The sequence below is a fragment of the Lethenteron reissneri genome, chromosome 69, assembly GCF_015708825.2.
Source record: "Lethenteron reissneri isolate LAM-NWPU_2019-01 chromosome 69, ASM1570882v1, whole genome shotgun sequence".
NCBI classification, from domain to species: domain Eukaryota; kingdom Metazoa; phylum Chordata; class Hyperoartia; order Petromyzontiformes; family Petromyzontidae; genus Lethenteron; species Lethenteron reissneri.
Window position 1 is genome coordinate 1,578,618 of NC_083847.1, and position 19,650 is coordinate 1,598,267.

Here is a 19,650-nt window from a genome sequence, read left to right on the forward strand (position 1 = left end):
AGTTGTGGTTGTGTGTGTAACGATGGTTGTGGTTGTTTGTGTGTATTGATGATCGTTGTGGTAGTTGCGTGTGTGTGTGTGTAACCATGGTGGTGGTTGTTGTTGTGGTGGCTGTGTGTGTCTGTAATGGTTGTGGTGGTTGTGTGTGGTTGCAGGTTCTCTCAATGGGAGTCTGTCCACCATCCCTGCCTACTCTCTGGGCTCCGTGGTGCTCAAGGAGGCTCTGGCTCGTGCCTCCATGTCCCCGAACGACGTGGGGGAGGTGATCCTGGGACAGGTACTCACAGCCGGTAAGACGCGGAGACAGACGCACACACACACAACTCTCTGCCACACACTCGCTCACTCTCTCACTCATACACTCACACACTCGCTCAAACACTCACTCACACTCACTCACTCGCTCACACACTCGAACACTCGCTCATACACTCGCTCACTCGCTCAACCACTCGCTCACCCACTCGCTCACTCTCTCATACACTCTCCCCACTCGCTCACTGTCTCATACACTCAAACACGCTCACTCACACTCGCTCAAACACTCACACTCACTCACTCACACTCACTCACACACCCACTCGCTCACACAACAACAACCGCCATTCGCCACTAAGTAGCGGTGACGTCACCACGACGCTTGTGCCAGGCCATGTGCACCTTGAGGCCACGTGAAGTGTCGAACGCCCGCTGGCAGGAGGTCACGGGGCAGACCCAGCAGGTGCCACGGGTCGACTGACTGAGATGACCGAGATGACTGGCTGATGCACCACCTGTGCCCCCTACTGTGCCAGACACTCGCGCACACACACACATAACTCACTGCCACACACTCGCTCACTCTCTCATACACTCAAACACTCGCTCACTCACTCGCTCACTGTCTCATACACTCAAACACTCGCTCACTCACACACTCACCCACTCGTTCACACACTCACACACTCGCTCAAACACTCACTCACTCGCTCAAACACTCACTCACACTCACTCACCCACCCACCCACTCGCTCACACTCGCTCCCTCTCTCATACACTCGAACACTTGCTCACTCACACACCCACTCGCTCACCCACTCGCTCACCCACTCGCTCACCCACTCGCTCACCCACTCGCTCGCCCACTCGCTCGCCCACTCGCTCGCCCACTCGCTCGCCCACTCGCTCACACACTCTCTCACTCGCTCATTCACCTATTAACTCCTCTCACCCTTTCTCCCCGCGTGTGTCTCTCCGTGCGTCTCTCTGTCTCACTCTCTCCTCCCCGTGTGCGTCTCTCTCCGTGTCTGTCTCTCCATGCGTCTCCCTGTCTCTCCCTCCGTGTGTCTCCATGTCTCCCCGTGTGTCTCCCTGTCTCCCCGTGTGTCTCCATGTCTCACCCTTTCTCCCCACGTGTGTCTCCCTGTCTCACCGTGTGTCTCCCTGTCTCACCGTGTGTCTCACTCTCTCTCTCCCCGTGTGTGTCTCCCTGTCTCTCTCCCCGTGTGTGTCTCCCTGTCTCCCTGTCTCCCCGTGTGTCTCCCTGTCTCTCTCCCCGTGTGTGTCTCCCTGTCTCCCCGTGTCTCCAGGCCAGGGACAGAACCCGGCTAGGCGTGCGAGTCTGTCCGCGGGTCTCCCTGTTTCCGTCCCCGCGTGGGGACTCAACATGCTGTGTGGCTCCGGTCTCCGCGCCGTCTGCCTGGGGGCCCAGGCCGTGAGGCAGCGGGACGTGGACATCGTCCTGGCCGGGGGGCAGGAGAGCATGAGCCAGGTGACTCTCTCTGTGTGTCTCCATGTGTGGCTTTGTGTGTGTCACTGTGTGTGTCTCCACACGTGTGTCTCCACGCGTGTCTCCGCGTGTCTCCACGTGTGTCTCTGTGTGTGTCTCTGTGTGTGTCTCTGTGTGTCTCCACACGTGTGTCTCCACACGTGTGTCTCCACGTGTCTCTGTGTGTGTCTCCGTGTGTCTCCACGCGTGTCTCTGTGTGTGTGTCTCTGTGTGTGTGTCTCCGTGTGTCTCCACGCGTGTCTCCACGTGTGTGTCTCTGTGTGAGTGTCACTGTGTGAGTCACTGTGTGAGTCACTGTGTGTGTCTCTGTGTGTCACTGTGTGTCTCTGTGTATCACTGTGTGTCTCTGTGTGTCTCTGTGTGTGTCTCCACGTGTGTCTCCACGTGTCTCCACGCGTGTGTCTCTGTGTGTTTCTGTGTGTGTTTCTGTGTGTGTCTGTGTGTTTCTGTGTGTGTCTCCGTGTGTGTCTCCGTGTGTCTCCGTGCGTGTCTCTGTGTGTGTCTCCGTGCGTGTCTCTGTGTGTGTCTCTGTGTGTGTCTCCGTGTGACTCCACGTGTGTCTCCACGTGTGTGTCTCTGCATTTGTGTCTCTTGCGTGTGTCTCCACACGTGTGCCTGTGTGTCTCCACGTGTGTCTCCACGTGTGTCTCCGTGTGTCTCTGCGTGTGTCTCCACGCATGGCTTTGTGTGTGTCTCTGTGTGTCTCTGTGTGTCTCTGTGTGTCTCCGTGTGAGTCTCTGTGTGTCTCCGTGTGTCTCTCTGTGTGTCTCCATGTGTGCCTGTGTGTCTCCACGCGTGTCTCCACGTGTGTCTCTGTGTCTCCATGTGTCTCTGCGCGTGTCTCCGCGCCTGTGCGTGTGTCACCCTGGGGTAACGTGTGTGTGTGTGTGTGTGCGTGTGTGTGTGTGTGTGTGTGCGTGTGTGCGTGTGTGTGTGTGTGTGCGTGTGTGAGTGTGTGCGTGTGTGTGTGCGTGTGTGTGTGTGTGTGCGTGTGTGCGTGTGTGTGTGTGTCTCCCCGTAGGCCCCCCACGCTGTGTACGTGAGGGCGGGGGTGAAGATGGGAGACGCCACGATGGTTGACACCATGACACACGACGGCCTCATAGACTCCACCCTGCACTACCACATGGGAGTGACCGGTAACACCACCACCACCACCACCACTACCACCACCACTACCACTACCACCACTACCAAACCACCACCACCACTACCAGACCACCACTACCAGACAACCACCACCACTACCAGAACACCACCACTACCACCAGACCACCACCAGACCACTACCAGATAACCACCACAACAACAACAACCGCCATTCGCCACTAAGTGACGGTAACGTCACCACGACGCTTGTGCCAGGTCAGGTGCACCTTGAGGCCACGTGACGTGTCAAACGTCCGCTGGCAGGAGGTCACGGGACAGACCCAGCAGATGCCATGGGTTGACTGACTGAGACGACTGGCTGATGCACCACCTGTGCCCCCTACTGTACCAACTTGCTGTGCTTTAGCCACCCGGCGCTCCGCTCGTTGTTGTGAGCGTCGCTCCTTCGCCCTCCGTTGTTGTTGGAGGGCGACTGCCTCCAACTGCCCAGTAGCGTCCTTCACGAGCCTCCTCCACAGAGGCCGATCTTGACACCGCTGGTACCAGTCATCGGCAAGTCCACTCAGCTCCACGTCCTCCTGTACCACATCACTCCATCTCTTCTCTAGCATCACTCCACACGCAGAAGCTCTCTGTCTCTCTCTCTCTCCCCGTGTCTCTCTCTCCCCGTGTCTCTCTCTCCCCCCGTGTCTCTCTCCCCGTGTGTCTCTCTCTCCCCGTGTCTCTCTCTCCCCCCGTGTCTCTCTCTCACCGTGTGTCTCTGTGTGTCTGCGTGTGTCTCTGTGTGTCTCTGTGTGTCTCTGTGTGTCTCTGTGTGTCCGCGTGTAGCGGAGAACGTGGCGAAGCAGTTCTCGGTGTCTCGCCGTGACCAGGACGACTTTGCGGCGCTGTCCCAGGCGCGCACCGCGGCCGCCGTGCAATCCGGAGCCTTTACGCGGGAGATCGCCCCCGTGTCTGTCGTCACGCGCAAGGGTGAGACACGGGGACACTGGGACACTGAGACACGGGGACACTGAGACACGGGGACACGGAGACACGGGGACACGGAGACAGGGAGACACACAGACACGGAGACACGGAGATACGGGGACACGGAGACACAGGGACACGGGGACACTGGGACACTGGGACACTGGGACACGGGGACACTGGGACACTGAGACATAGGGACACTGGGACACGGGGACACGGGGACACTGGGACACTGAGACACAGGGACACTGGGACACTGAGACACTGGGACATGGGGACACTGATACACTGGGACACGGGGACACTGGGACACGGGGACACTGAGACATAGGGACACTGGGACACTGAGACACTGGGACATGGGGACACTGATACACTGGGACACGGGGACACTGGGACACGGGGACACTGGGACACTGGGACACGGGGACACGGGGACACTGAGACACTGGGACATGGGGACACTGATACACTGGGACACGGGGACACTGGGACAAGGGGACACTGGGACACTGGGACATGGGGACACTGATACACTGGGACACTGGGACACGGAGACACGGGGACACTGGGACACTGGGACACGGGGACACGGAGACACACGGAGACACGGGGACACAGAGACACACGGAGAGACACGGGGACACTGGGACACTGAGACACAGGGACACTGGGACACTGAGACACTGGGACATGGGGACACTGATACACTGGGACACGGGGACACTGGGACACGGGGACACTGGGACACTGGGACACTGGGACACGGGGACACTGGGACATGGGGACACTGATACACTGGGACACTGGGACACGGAGACACACGGAGACACGGGGACACTGGGACACTGGGACACGGGGACACTGGGACACTGGGACACGGAGACACACGGAGACACGGGGACACAGACACACGGAGAGACACGGGGACACTGGGACACGGGGACACGGAGACACACGGAGACACACGGAGACACACGGAGAGACACGGAGAGACACGGAGACACGGAGACACAACCGTGGCTAATCGGAGGTGTGGGGGTAAGGATAACAACAACAAACTAAACAACAACAACAACAAACTAAACAACAACAACAAACTAAACAGCAACAACAACAAGGAGCAGCTCTACAGAGATGAGTTTGTCAATGGAGATGATGAAGAGCGTTCCAGACGGCCGCAGAAGAAGCAGCGCAATTTAAAGCACCGCACAAAGTGTAGAGTAGTGTGTAGTGTATAGTAGTGTAGTGTGTAGTGTAGTGTGTAGTGTAGTGTAGTGTATAGTGTAGTGTATAGTGTAGTGTGTAGTGTATAGTGTAGTGTATAGTGTAGTGTGTAGTGTGTAGTGTAGTGTATAATGTAGTGTATAGTGTAATGTGTATCCCTGTCTCCCCGTCTCTGTCTCTCTGTGCGTGTTTCTCTGTCTCCCCGTCTCTCTGTGAGTGTCTGTGTCTCTCTCTCTGTGTCTCTGTGTGCGTGTCTCTGTGTGTGTGTCTCTGTGTGTGTCCCTGTGTGTGTGTCTCTGTGTGTGTGTCTCTGTGTGTGTGTCTCTGTGTGTGTGTCTCTGTGTGCATGTCCCTGTGTGTGTGTGTCTCTGTGTGTGCGTGTCCCTGTGTGTGTGTGTGTCTCTGTGTGTGTGTCTCTGTGTGTGTGTTTCTCTCTGTGTGTGTGTTTCTCTCTGTGTGTGTGTTTCTCTCTGTGTCCCTGTGTGTGTGTTTTTCTGTGTGTGTCCCTGTGTGTCTGTGTATGTGTGTGTCTCTGTGCATGTCTAGGGGAGGTTGTCGTGACTCAGGATGAGTTTCCACGGCCTGGGACGACGGTTGAGAGTCTGGGACGACTCAAGCCGTGCTTCGTCACGGACGGAAGCGGCACCGTGACCGCCGGGAACTCATCCGGTACACGACAGACACGGGGAGAGAGAGAGACACGGGGAGAGAGACACGGGGGAGAGAGACACGGGGGAGAGAGACACGGGGGAGAGAGACACGGGGAGAGAGACACGGGGAGAGAGAGACACGGGGAGAGAGAGACACGGGGAGAGAGACACGGGGAGAGAGAGACACGGGGGAGAGAGACACGGGGAGAGAGAGACACGGGGAGAGAGAGACACGGGGAGAGAGCGACACGGGGAGAGAGAGACACGGGGAGAGAGAGACACGGGGAGAGAGAGACGCGGGGAGAGAGAGACGCGGGGAGAGAGAGACGCGGGGAGAGAGAGACGCGGGGAGAGAGAGACACGGGGAGAGAGAGACACGGGGAGAGAGAGACGGGGGGAGAGACACGGAGGGAGAGAGACACGGGGAGAGAGACACGGGGAGAGAGAGACGGGGAGAGACACGGGGAGAGAGAGACACGGGGAGAGAGAGACACGGGGAGAGAGAGAGACACGGGGGAGAGAGACACGGGGAGAGAGAGAGAGAGAGACACGGGGGTGAGAGACACGGGGAGAGAGAGAGAGAGAGACACGGGGGTGAGAGACACGGGGGAGAGAGACACGGGGAGAGAGACACGGGGAGAGAGAGACACGGGGAGAGAGAGAGAGAGACACGGGGGAGAGAGACACGGGGAGAGAGACACGGGGGAGAGACACGGGGAGAGAGAGACGCGGGGAGAGATACGGGGAGAGAGAGACACGGGGAGAGAGAGACGGGGGGAGAGACATGGGGGGAGAGAGACACGGGGAGAGAGAGACGGGGAGAGACACAGGGAGAGAGAGACACGGGGAGAGAGAGACACGGGGAGAGAGAGAGACACGGGGGAGAGAGACACGGGGAGAGAGAGAGAGAGACACGGGGGTGAGAGACACGGGGGAGAGAGACACAGTGGATGTGGTTGTATAGTAGTAGTGGTTGTAGTATAGTTATAGTGGTGGCTGTATAGTTATTTTTATAGTTGTGGTGGTTGTGGTAGTGGTGGTTGTTGTACCGTAGTGGTTGTGGTGGTTGTTGTAGCCTAGTGGTTGTGGTAGTTGTGGTAGTGGTGGTTGTGGTGGTTGTTGTACTGTGGTGGTTGTGGTGGTTGTAGTGTTTGTGGTGGTTGTAGTGGTTGTGGTGGTGGTTTTGGTGGTTGTAGTGTTTGCGGTGGTTGTAGTGGTTGTGGTGGTGGTTTTGGTGGTTGTAGTGTTTGTGGTGGTTGTAGTGTTTGTGGTGGTTGTGGTGGTTGTGGTGGTGGTTGTTGTACCGTGGTGGTTGTGGTGGTGGTTGTGGTGGTGGTTGTGGTGGTTGTAGTGGTTGTGGTGGTTGTAGTGGTTGTGGTGGTTGTAGTGGTTGTGGTGGGTGGTTGTGGTGGTTGTTGTACCGTGGTGGTTGTGGTGGTGGTGGTTGTGTTGGTTGTTGTACCGTGGTGGTGGTTGTGGTGGTGGTTGTAGTGGTTGTAGTGATTGTGGTGGTGGTTGTACCGTGGTGGTTGTGGTGGTGGTTGTGGTGGTTGTGGTGGTGGTTGTTGTACCGTGGTGGTTGTAGTGATTGTGGTGGTGGTGGTTGTGGTGGTGGTTGTGTTGGTTGTTGTACCGTGGTGGTGGTTGTGGTGGTGGTTGTGGTGGTGGTGGTTGTGGTGGTTGTACCGTGGTGGTTGTGGTGGTGGTTTTGGTGGTTGTAGTGGTTGTGGTGGTTGTGTTGGTTGTTGTACCGTGGTGGTGGTGGTTGTGGTGGTGGTGGTTGTAGTGATTGTGGTGGTGGTTGTAGTGATTGTGGTGGTTGTGTTGGTTGTTGTACCGTGGTGGTGGTGGTTGTGGTGGTGGTGGTGGTTGTAGGAGTGAACGACGGTGCTGCCGCCGTCTTGTTGATGACGGAGAGCGAGGCCCAGTCGCGGGGCCTGAAGCCTCTGGCTCGCCTGGTCTCCTGGGCGCAGGCCGGAGTGGAGCCGAGCATCATGGGAACAGGGCCCATCCCAGCCACAACCAAAGCGGTGAGGCAGCCACAACCACAACACAACAACCACAACCACCAAAACAACCATCGTCACAACCACCACCACAACCATCGTCACAACCACAACAACTACAACCACTATCACAACCACCACCACAACCACCATCACAACCACCAACACAACCACCGTCACAACCACAACACAGCAACCACAACCACCATCACAACCACAACCACAACACAGCAACCACAACCACCATCACAACCACCATCACAACCACCATCACAACCACAACCACAACACAGCAACCACAACCACCATCACAACCACCATCACAACCACCATCACAACCACAACCACAACACAGCAACCACAACCACCATCACAACCATCATCACAACCACCGTCACAACCACCATCACAACACAGCAACCACAACCACCATCACAACCACAACCACCATCACAACCACAACCACAACACAGCAACCACCATCACAACAACACCGTCACAACCACCATAATTGTTGATGTTGTGGTTGTTTAGCTGTTGATGTGGTTGATGTTATTGTTGTTTTTGTTGTGGTTGTTGTTTTTGTTGTGGTTGATATGGTGGTTGTTGTTGTGGTTATTGTTGTTGATGTTGTGGTTATTGTTGTTGATGTTGTGGTTGATGTTGTTGTTGTTGATATTGTGGTTGATGTGGTGGTTATTATTGTTGTTGATGTTGTGGTGGTTGTTGTTGTTGATGTTGTGGTGGTTGTTGTTGATGTTGTGGTTATTGTTGTTGTGTAGCTAGCGAAGGCTGGCTGGTCTGTGCAGGACGTGGATCTGTTTGAGCTGAACGAGGCGTTCGCCGCTCAGTCGCTGGCCGTGATCCGCAAGCTGGGACTCAACACGGAGAAAGTGAGACACACGGAGACACAGAGAGACACAGAGAGACACAGAGAGAGACACGGAGACACACACACAGAGACACACACAGAGACAGACAGAGACACACACACAGAGACAGAGACAGACAGAGACACACCGACACAGAGACAGAGACAGATAGAGACACACACACAGAGACACACACACAGAGACAGAGACAGACAGAGACACACACACAGACAGAAACACACACACACAGAGACAGACACAGACAGAGAGAGACACAGAGAGAGACAGAGACACCCACATGGAGACAGAGAGAGACACGGAGACAGAGAGACAGACAGAGACACAGAGAGACACACAGAGACAGAGAGACAGACAGACAGAGACGCACAGAGAGAGAAGCGCGGAGAGAGAAGCGCGGAGACGCGCGGGGATGCTGAGACAAGGGGGACATGGAGGCAGAGGGACGCAGAAAGACAATGGAAAGAGACAGAGACTGTCACCCTGTGTGTCTCCCCATGTCTCGCATTGGTTACATTGATCAATGATGAGACGTTGACTACCTCACCTGGTGTACAGGAGGTCGTGGGTTTGATCCCGACCCGAACGCCTGCTGCTGTATATTTGGAGTTTGAGTCTCTCTCTCTCTCTCCCCATGTCTCTCTCTCCCCGTGTCTCTCTCTCTCCCCCCGTGTCTCTCTCCCCGTGTCTCTTTCCCGCCATCTCTCTCTCCCCGTGTCTCTCTCTCTCCCCGTGTCTCTCTCTCCCCCCATGTCTCTCTCTCCCCCCGTGTATCTCTCCCCGTGTCTCTGTCCCCATGTCTCTCTCTCTCACCGTGTCTCTCTGTCCCCGTGTCTCTCTCTCCCCGTTTCTTTCTCCCCGTGTCTCTCTCCCCGTGTCTCTCTCTCCCCGTGTCTCTCTCTGTAGGTGAACGTGAGAGGCGGTGCGCTGGCTCTGGGTCACCCAATCGGTGCGTCTGGGTGCCGCGTGTTGGTATCGCTTCTCCACTCGCTGAGGGACACGGGCGGTGCCCGGGGGGTGGCGGCGCTGTGCGTGGGCGGTGGCATGGGGATCGCGGCGTGCGTGGAGACGGTGGAGACAGCCTGAGACGCGCACACACACACGCACACACACACGCACGCACACACACACGCACACACGCACACACACACACGCACACACAACAACAACAACAACCGCCATTCGCCACTAAGTGGCGGTGACGTCACCACGATGCTTGTGCCAGGCCAAGTGCACGTTGAGGCCACGTGAAATGTCGAACGCCCGCTGGCAGGAGGTCACGGGGCAGACCCAGCAGGTGCCACGGGTCGACTGACCGAGATGACCGAGATGACTGGCTGATGCACCACCTGTGCCCCCTACTGTACCAACTTGCTGTGCTTTAGCCACCCGGCGCTCCGCTCGTTGTTGTGAGCGTCGCTCCTCCGCCCTCTGTTGTTGTTGGAGGGCGACTGCCTCCAACTGCCCAGCAGTGTCCTTCACGAGCCTCCTCCACTGAGGCCGATTTTGACACCGCTGGTACCGGTCATCGGCAAGTCCACTCAGCTCCACGTACCTGTACCACATCTCTCCATCTCTTCTCTAGCCCGTGCCGCGCCCGTTTAGCCCCCTCGATTTGGCCGAACAAAAGCTGTTTAGGCATGCGGTGGCTGGGCATGCGGGCTACATGACCCAGCCAACGCAGCCTTGCCTGCCCGGAGGAGCTCACCAGTGAGCACCTATCTAATTATCTAATTAATAAGCACTACCACACACACGCACCACCACACACACGCACCACCACACACGCATGCACTCGCGCACACACACAAATTGCCCACACGCGCACGCACGCCTTACCCTACCTTTTCCTACATTTATCTAGCGCCCTAACCAAGGCGCTGTACAGTGAACTTATGTTGGCACAAGGCGAGATGAGACGAGCCGATGGGATATCTGTTCAATGTGGTGGCGGTGACGGCGGCGGCGATGCGTGGAATAAACGGAGGTGGAAATGAGACGGAGTGGATTGATGCCTGGCGGCTGTGGGGAGTTTGTGTCGGGGGGGAGGCGTCGTGAGGGCGAGTTGGAGAAGGAAGGGGGAGGGGGGGCAAGAGAGAATAAGTTGTGGGGGGGGGGGGGGTGCGATTGAAGTGCCACGGGCAGTGGGTCACAGTGAAGAGGAGCGAGGATCGAGCGTGGATGGAGGAACGGGAAGGGATCGGAAACGACTTCGACCGCAGAGGGGCGGTGCAGGTGTCATGTTCTTGGAGGGAGACGGAGTCTTCGTAGAGGCAACACGCTTTATTTCACCAACAGTTACACTAATCCCTAACACAAAGGGGTAATGGCCCCTTTCACCCACAACCTGGGGAGCTACAGCCTCCGGGCTATCGTACCTACAACTCTCCCTACTCCAGCCCTCCGGCTGGCTAGACCTAGGGGAGGCTGACCCACCGCTGGCCCGGTGGGTCCCTGACCACCGGCCCGTCCGGACCTGGCCCTCACAAGGGCATCAGGCCGAGGGAACCTCAGGGTCCTAACCCGACGGCCACTGGCACCACACTGAGCCCCGGCCCTTAGAAGGACGTCGGCGGCTTGGGGTTCAGGGTCTCCTTCTTCAAGTGGCTTCTGGCTTTGGCTTGAGACGGACTGACTCGCGCTCTCAGGGACCCGCCTTATATACTCTCTCTCCCTGAGGGGCGGGGTTCTGGGGGATCGTAGCTCCTGCCAGCCCCCTCCCCTCAGAGGGGTTCCAACCGCCGTTGGCCCGACCGGTCCGGACCGGTTTCTACCCCTCCCCCCCCCCCTGGTTGTGGCGCGTATGTGTCAATCATGACCACCACATCGGCAATGTCAAGTCGGGCTGAACGATTAATCGATTTCGAAATCAAAATTTGAAGCAATGCGATTAGCAAACAGCAAAGGCTGCAATTTGTTGAGATTTTATAAGTCCTATTATTGGAATTTTATTTTGTATTATAACTTGATTTATTTAACTTAATAGTTTTGTGTTTGATTATCCTATTTCAATTAAAACATTTTAATAAATACATGTTGGAAGCAATTCATATATTTCAAGTTCTCATCCTTTAGAATATTTTGAGCGGTTCATATTTTAATGGTATCACGTGGTAATGCTCCATCACATGTTTTAAATCTATTACACACTGAATATTGACCTGAAGCTGGACTTTAAAACATGTAGTCGCAAATCAAATCACAATATCTGTCAGACAAATCGCAATGAGATTTTTGTCCCCAAATCGTTCAGCCCCAATGTAAAGTGAGACGAGAGGAGAGTGAGGCCGTGGAGAGATTCATAAACTAAGCTACAAGGATTCATCTTCTTGGTTCTTTCGGTAAAGTCACGTAGAATGGAAATAAAAAATAATTTAAAAACGTGATAAAATAATTAGCACGATGTTTCAGCCACAACGCAAGCAGCCGTCCTCAGGTGGAGAACAAGTCTGTTCTCCACCTCCCCGACAGACCTGTTCTCCACCTGAGGACGGCTGCTTGCGTTGTGGCCGAAACGTGAGAATTATTTTATTACGTTTTTTTTATTATCATTTCCATTCTACGTGACTTTACCGAAAGAACCAAGAAGATAAATCCCTGCACTCACGAAAGCTTTAAATCGAAATTTAAGCTACATGGAATTTAAAAGATGATAGACGTGGAGCCAGTGGGTGTAGCTGAACGAGGAGGGGGTTTTAAAGATGATCCGGGCAGTGGCATGTGGAATCTGTTGGGAGTGCTTTGAACGTGTAGGACGGTAGACCGACCGTGAGAGAATTGCAATAGTCGATTCGAGTAAAGGCGAAGGGGCGAATCGGGTTTTTTGGTGGCAGTGATTGTGGTGAAACGGCGGATTTTACAAATACGAAGGTGAAAACGCAGGAATGAGTAGTGGTGGTTGTGTGGTCAAATAGGGAGATTAATGCGTCGAAGATTTCATCGAGGTTGCGGACAGACTACCGGAGTGATAGAGAATGGGCGAAAGGAGATGGTGGGACATGGTGGAGGAGAACGTGAAGCTGGGAAGAAAGAGGATTTGTATGTGTGTGTTTTCGTTTAAAGGGTTGATGGAGAGAAAGTGTTGGGTCATCCAAGACTGGGCGGTGATGAGATGAGAGGAAATGTGCAGAGCAAAATCTGGAGTGGGGGAGGAGGGGAACGAGAAAAAGAAAAAAATTAAAAAGTAAATAAAATAAAAAGAAGATAAAAAAGAGAAAGAATAGAGAAAAAAGAAACGTGTGCGTGGCGTCAGAAAAGAAATTACGTGGGAAGATTGAACGATGAGAGGTGGGATTCAAGTCGAGATCGATAAAGAGACTCGCTTTCCTACCCGGCTTCGCCCGGGACTTGGATTCACCACGCCCGGCCGCCTTTGTCTCCCCAGTGGCGATGTTCACACCACACCAGTTACTCGTTTGAGGCTGAGTCGAACTAGGGGAGGCCCAGGAGCGGTTCAAATAATCGTCACCGGTGGTGGCCGTGAGCGGGAATCGAACTCGGGTCGCCGGGTTCATAGCGCAGCGGCGCGCTAACCACTGCACCACCACTCCCCACACACAGCGCGCTAATTGCTACACTACCGCTCCCCACACACACACACACAGTGCCCTAACCACTGCACCACCACTCCCCACAGCGTGCTAACCGCTACACTACAACGCGCCACGCTTCCACACGCGCGGGTCACGTGACAAATGTGACGTCTCAGCTCACTTGCCGTGCAAAAAAATATATGCATTATTGAGCCTCCCCCCCAAAAAAAAACACAAAAGTGTATTTTAATATTTTGTGCATGGTGTACAGTCTGGAAAGTACCCACATGGCAAATTTCACGTTTGTTGCATGTCGAGAAGTACGCTGAACATTTTGAACACACACACATAATCACAACTTTGCCTTTTATATAGATGGATATTAAAGCGAAGGGCGCTGATGACAGAACCTTGGGGGACATTGACGGGTGAAGGGGGAGAGGTAACGTGGTCGAATAAGAGAGCCGAAGTGCGCAAGGACAGATAGAACTGGACTCGAGAAAGAGCGGTTGCCCGAGATGCCAAGAGAAGAAAGGGCAGAAGGGATTGGTCAATTGATCCTAATGGCGGTACCCCGGGATATAGCAAAATACAAAATGGCCGAATAATACAAATGGCCGAATAAAACAAAATGGCCGAAATCAGTGCTACTCCGCGATGTCGTAACGCAGCGAGGACGATTGCGCCGAAACCCTGAACGATCATCATACGCACCGTAGTGGTGCATCGTAGTGTACAGCTCGTCGAGATGAGTCGATTGCCGCATCGCCGGCCATCGACAGACTAAAAATAAGTAATATTTTTTTTAAAAACTTTTTAAAAACACGCTTTTATGAAATGTACTGGTAATGGCAGAATTCCACGACTCCAGGAAGTGGCCCCGAAGCTTGCCACAACGTAAGGGACTGTGGACAATTAGACCCAAGCCGAAACATAACAAAAATAATGTAAAAAAATATGTTTTGTATTTGTTATGATAGAATACAGTATTGTCATCAGTATGACATAAGTATACCAAGTTTGTACTCGATACCACATTGGGAAGTGGGTTAAAATTTAGTTACAAGATTTGAGGCTACAACAACAACAACAGAGTTAAAAGAAAGCGTGTAAAAAACCACAGCGACAAACACCGCCACACCAAACACAAGCATCCACCCGGACACCGAGCACGGACCAGTGATGCAAGCGGGCCAGGATGAGCACAAGCTGATGATGATACACACGAACCAGCGTCAGATCCGAAGTTATGTAGACGGGACCGTAGCGGTCGCAGCCCAGGCGTCGCCTTGCACGCCGATCAAACCCCGGCAGGTTCTGCGTCTCTCTCTCTCTCTCTGTCCCACTCATCGTCGTCGAGTGGATTTTTCTCCGGGTCCTCCAGCTTTTTTCCCTCCACATTTAGAATTAACGTCACAACGCGTTTTAGAGTTTTTCTGGCTGCCGCTATGAATGTCATACTTTTTGGTTCGTTTGGTAAAGTCACGAGGTATAAAATAAATAAAATCACGACGTTTCGGGCGCAACACAAGCGTCCGTCGTCAGGTGGGACAACCACAGCAAAAACAATTGCTGAAGTGGGCAAAAGGGCTGCCGTGACAAGAGGCTATATAGGTATGAGAGGGGGGAGCCAACGCGGAGAGAGAGAGGGGGGAGGGACCAGGGGGGAGAGACAGAGAGGGGGGAGGGGCCAGGGGGAGAGACAGAGAGGGGGGTGTGGGGTAGGGGAGTGAGTGAGGCATTGCTAGAGGGATGAGGAAATGAGCGAAGAAAAAGTGAGAGGGGAGAGGAGTCATCTTTTGTGAGAGCCGGGCCGCTTCTGAGAAAGTAGTCCCGTGGTACCTCGGTATACGACCGCTTTGAAATACGTCGAATTTGGTAGACGTCGTGTTTTGACGAGAAAAACATTTCTTGGGATACAACATCTTTGCTTGCCGGAACAGTATTGTGTGGAATGACCAGACAATGTCACACTTCAGGAACATTCTTAGAAGGCAAAAACAAACTTCAATGGACAGATTTTTAGTCAAACCAGAGTGCCATGACCTCACGCGACCATCGTTCGGTTGGCACCCACACACCCTGTCCTGTAGGGCCAGCACTGCACTTACAGCCTGGAGCCATCCAGCGCTATGATCCAGCGCACGCCGTGCCCCTATAGGGCCGGTACTACACCGACACCAGCGCACACCGTGCCCCTATAGGGCCGGTACTACACCGACACCATTGTGGTATCCGCCGACTTCGCGACACCTCACGCCGTGCCCCTATAGGGCCGGTACTGCACCCACAGCCTGTTGACATCATCCAGCGATTTCACTACACAAGAGTAATATGAGGATGCACCTGGGGGGTAACTGGGCGATGGTGATTGGCTCTGCTGGCCTCAGCCCGCAGCCAATGGGACGTCGAACCAGGGGCGTGGCCTGTGGCTGCATAGCAACATCTGGAAGGTTCCAGGGGGTGAGGCTGATGATTGGCTGCGTGCTATCACGTGGGCCAGGTGTTATAAGGGGTGTGAGGAGAGACAGCTCCGGGTCAGTGTGGAGAGGGGCTGAGGAGGGACCACGTCTGTGTCACCGGCACGTCAGCGGCCACGTGGCAGGCCGGAGGCCGTCTCTCAGAGGTCGCAACCGGGTACCCGATATCCGTACCCTACCCGATACCCGGCCAGGTACTGGCAGCCGGGTATCGGGTAGGGTACGGGTACCTGATTGCGACCTCTGGGATGAAGCCATGTTGCAGGCGTGGGTGGGTTGATTCTAGGAACTTGAATTGTGAGAAGAGACAAGACGTTGGGAAATGAGTGACAAACGGTGACTCACCAGTGACTCACGGATAACCCTACCCGGCCGCACCAGGGTCGGTAAGGAATCAAAACCCGTTTGCGACCTCTGCCGTCCCCTACACACCGTCAACCAGCGGCGTGAGGGAGCGAGCGGACGCCGCCACGTTCGGGGAACGGAGTAACAGGGGGAAGAGGAACCTGGCTTGTGAGGGAGCTGTGGAATGAAGAACGAAGGAAGAAAAGACAAAAGACACGATCTCGTCTGGAGCGCATTTATTAGACATGTGTAGGACTCTTACTGACGCGACAACTTCTTTGTCTTTCACGTTCCTTTTATTTCGCATACAGTTCACATCTCCGACGGCATCGTTCAATGTTCCTCCGTACTCTTCAATGTACAATTCTCCATCAGCCCCACTCGATGTCCCTCCGTTCGCTCGTTCTGCTGCTTCGCTCGCTCTCTCTCCACCAAGGTCCGTTACTCCGCTGCCTCGCTACGCTGTACTCGCTCCGTCCTTGCCACTCTGTCCGTACTCTCTATATCCACTGCTACCGTATACTGTATTCTCTTTGTCCACTGCTACCCTATACTATACACTCTTGTCCACTGCTACCTTATACTATACGCTCTTGTCCACTGCTACCCTATACTATACACTCTTGTCCACTGCTACCCTATACTATACACTCTTATCCACTGCTACCCTATACTATCCACTCTTGTCCACTGCGACCGTATACTATACACTCTTATCCACTGCTACCCTATACTATACACTCTTGTCCACTGCTACCTTATACTATCCACTCTTGTCCACTGCGACCTTATACTATACACTCTTATCCACTGCTACCCTATACTATACAATCTTGTCCACTGCTACCCTATACTATACACTTGTCCACTGCTACCTTATACTATCCACTCTTGTCCACTGCGACCTTATACTATACACTCTTATCCACTGCTACCCTATACTATACAATCTTGTCCACTGCTACCCTATACTATACACTTGTCCACTGCTACCTTATACTATCCACTCTTGTCCACTGCGACCTTATACTATACACTCTTATCCACTGCTACCCTATACTATACAATCTTGTCCACTGCTACCCTATACTATACACTCTTGTCCACTGCTACCTTACACTATACACTCTTATCCACTGCTACCTTATACTATACACTCTTGTCCACTGCTACCTTATACTATCCACTCTTGTCCACTGCTACCCTATACTATACACTCTTATCGACTGCTACCTTATACTATACACTCTTGTCCACTGCTACCTTATACTATACACTCTTGTCCACTGCTACCCTATACTATACACTCTTGTCCACTGCTACCCTATACTATACACTCTTGTCCACTGCTACCTTATACTATACACTCTTGTCCACTGCTACCCTATACTATACACTCTTGTCCACTGCTACCCTACACTATACACTCTTGTCCACTGCTACCTTATACTATACACTCTTATCCACTGCTACCCTATACTATACAATCTTGTCCACTGCTACCTTATACTATACACTCTTGTCCACTGCTACCTTATACTATACACTCTTGTCCACTGCTACCTTATACTATACACTCTTGTCCACTGCTACCTTATACTATACGCTCTTATCCACTGCTACCTTATACTATACACTCTTGTCCACTGCTACCTTAGACTATATGCTCTTATCCACTGCTACCCTATACTATACACTCTTGTCCACTGCTACCTTATACTATACGCTCTTGTCCACTGCTACCCTATACTATACGCTCTTGTCCACTGCTACCTTATACTATAAACTCTTGTCCACTGCTACCCTATACTATACACTCTTGTCCACTGCTACCCTATACTATACACTCTTGTCTCATTGCTACCTTCTACTATACACTCTTGTCCACGCTAACTTATATTCTACACTCTTGTCCACTGCTACCTTATACTATATGCTCTTATCACTGCTACCCTATACTATACACTCTTGTCACTGCTACCCTATACTATACACTCTTGTCCACTGCTACCTTATACCTATACACTCTTGTCCACTGCTACCTCTATACTATACACTCTTGTCCACTGCTACCTTATACTATACACTCTTGTCCACTGCTACCTTATACTATACACTCTTGTCCACTGCTACCTTATACTATACACTCTTGTCCACTGCTACCTTATACTATACACTCTTGTCCACTGCTACCTATACTATACACTCTGTCCACGCTACCTTGTACTATACACTCTTGTCCACTGCTACCTTTATTTATACGCTCTTGTCCACTGCCTACCTATACTATACACTCGTGTCCACCTGCTACCTTTATAACTATACACTCTTGTCCACTGCTACCTTATACTATACACTCTTGTCCACTGCTACCCTATACTATACACTCTTGTCCACTGCTACCTTATACTATACACTCTTGTCCACTGCTACCCTATACTATACACTCTTGTCCAGGCACCAACTCCAACGCCAACTCCAACACTCACAATGACTCCCGTATCTCCATACGATCACTGCCTTTATCCACGAACCAAACAACCCCAATTAATTATGTCATCCCCCGCTTCGCTACTCGCCCCCAGGCCCCCAGCCTCACGTGATCCTGTTATCGTAGCCACCCCGGCGCCCGTCCCAGACACTTACCCTCTCGACCAATCACCGGTCTGCGTCCTCAGTTACCCTGAACACCTGTGGCGTCTCTTAATGACCTCACCCCTTAATTGGCGCAACAACAACTCTATGTCCTCAGTTGCCCCCACTGTCCGCTGCACGCTCGCATCGCAACCAATCGCGTGGCGCGTGTCATTTCAAGTCCTACACAAGTATCAGAGCAACATATAGCTTTGGTCGAGCAGTTGTATCAATGGGATACATTATTGTCAGCATGAAAAATGATGAAAGATAAGAATATCTTTCCATGCCGTTTCTCTGGCAATGAAACGGTTGTTGTGTTAAGATGTTCGAATACCGAATAGATTGCTTTTTGCAAGGAAATCAAGTCTGCATGATCCACACACGTTGCTTCGTGGCAAAACATGCAAACGTGCTCTGATAATGAGTCTATGCATTGTCTTTGAAAATGATTGGCCTACACCAGAGACGGCCTTCTGTGTGGCCTAGTCTCACCAGCAGTGTTCGTCGACGAGAAATCAATGGCAAAAAGGCGAACGGTACAGTGGCAATGCCAAATATCACAGCACTTACAGCTCGAGTCGAGCGATGGAGTGCCGCTTGCGTGACGAGGCACCGTGTGTGTGTCACGGTGTGTGCTTATGACCGGCTCCAGTTCAACAGCAGAGGTCTCACTCCGAATCAGTCGAGCGGCATTATCTTTTCATCGGTTGCGTAACGCTGTGTGGAAGCTACCTGGTCTGTCGCTCCGCACGAAGCTTCATGTCTTCTCGGCCACAGTAATTCCCTCCCTTCTCTACGCATGCGAAACATGGACCCCCCCTAATGGAGCATCTTCGCCGGTTGGAAACATTTAGGCTGGCCTGCCTACGATCCATCCTGGGTTTAACCAGGTTAGATTGTGAAGAGTTCACAAATCCTCCAAAGATCTGGGCCATGTCCCATCGGTGAGCTCCTCCAGCAGGCAAGGCTGTGTTGACTGGGTCATGTAGCCCACATGCCCAGCCACCGCATGCCCAAAGAGCTTTCGTTCGGC

The 19,650-nt window shown here is 53.2% G+C and overlaps 1 protein-coding gene across 2 annotated transcripts in view; it reads left to right on the forward strand.

Annotated features, from left to right (window-relative positions):
- Positions 1–10,620, forward strand: part of LOC133360722 (acetyl-CoA acetyltransferase, cytosolic-like) — an 18,665-nt gene extending 8,045 nt beyond the window's left edge. For both annotated transcript variants that reach the window (XM_061579509.1, XM_061579510.1), the window contains exons 3-10: positions 156–290; positions 1,569–1,750; positions 2,790–2,907; positions 3,707–3,850; positions 5,624–5,746; positions 7,603–7,757; positions 8,516–8,626; positions 9,530–10,620. In XM_061579509.1, coding sequence (XP_061435493.1) covers positions 156–290; positions 1,569–1,750; positions 2,790–2,907; positions 3,707–3,850; positions 5,624–5,746; positions 7,603–7,757; positions 8,516–8,626; positions 9,530–9,709 — 1,148 coding nt within the window. In that variant the 3' untranslated portion in view covers positions 9,710–10,620. The remainder of the gene's footprint in view (positions 1–155; positions 291–1,568; positions 1,751–2,789; positions 2,908–3,706; positions 3,851–5,623; positions 5,747–7,602; positions 7,758–8,515; positions 8,627–9,529) is intronic.
- The last annotated feature ends 9,030 nt before the right edge of the window (positions 10,621–19,650 follow it).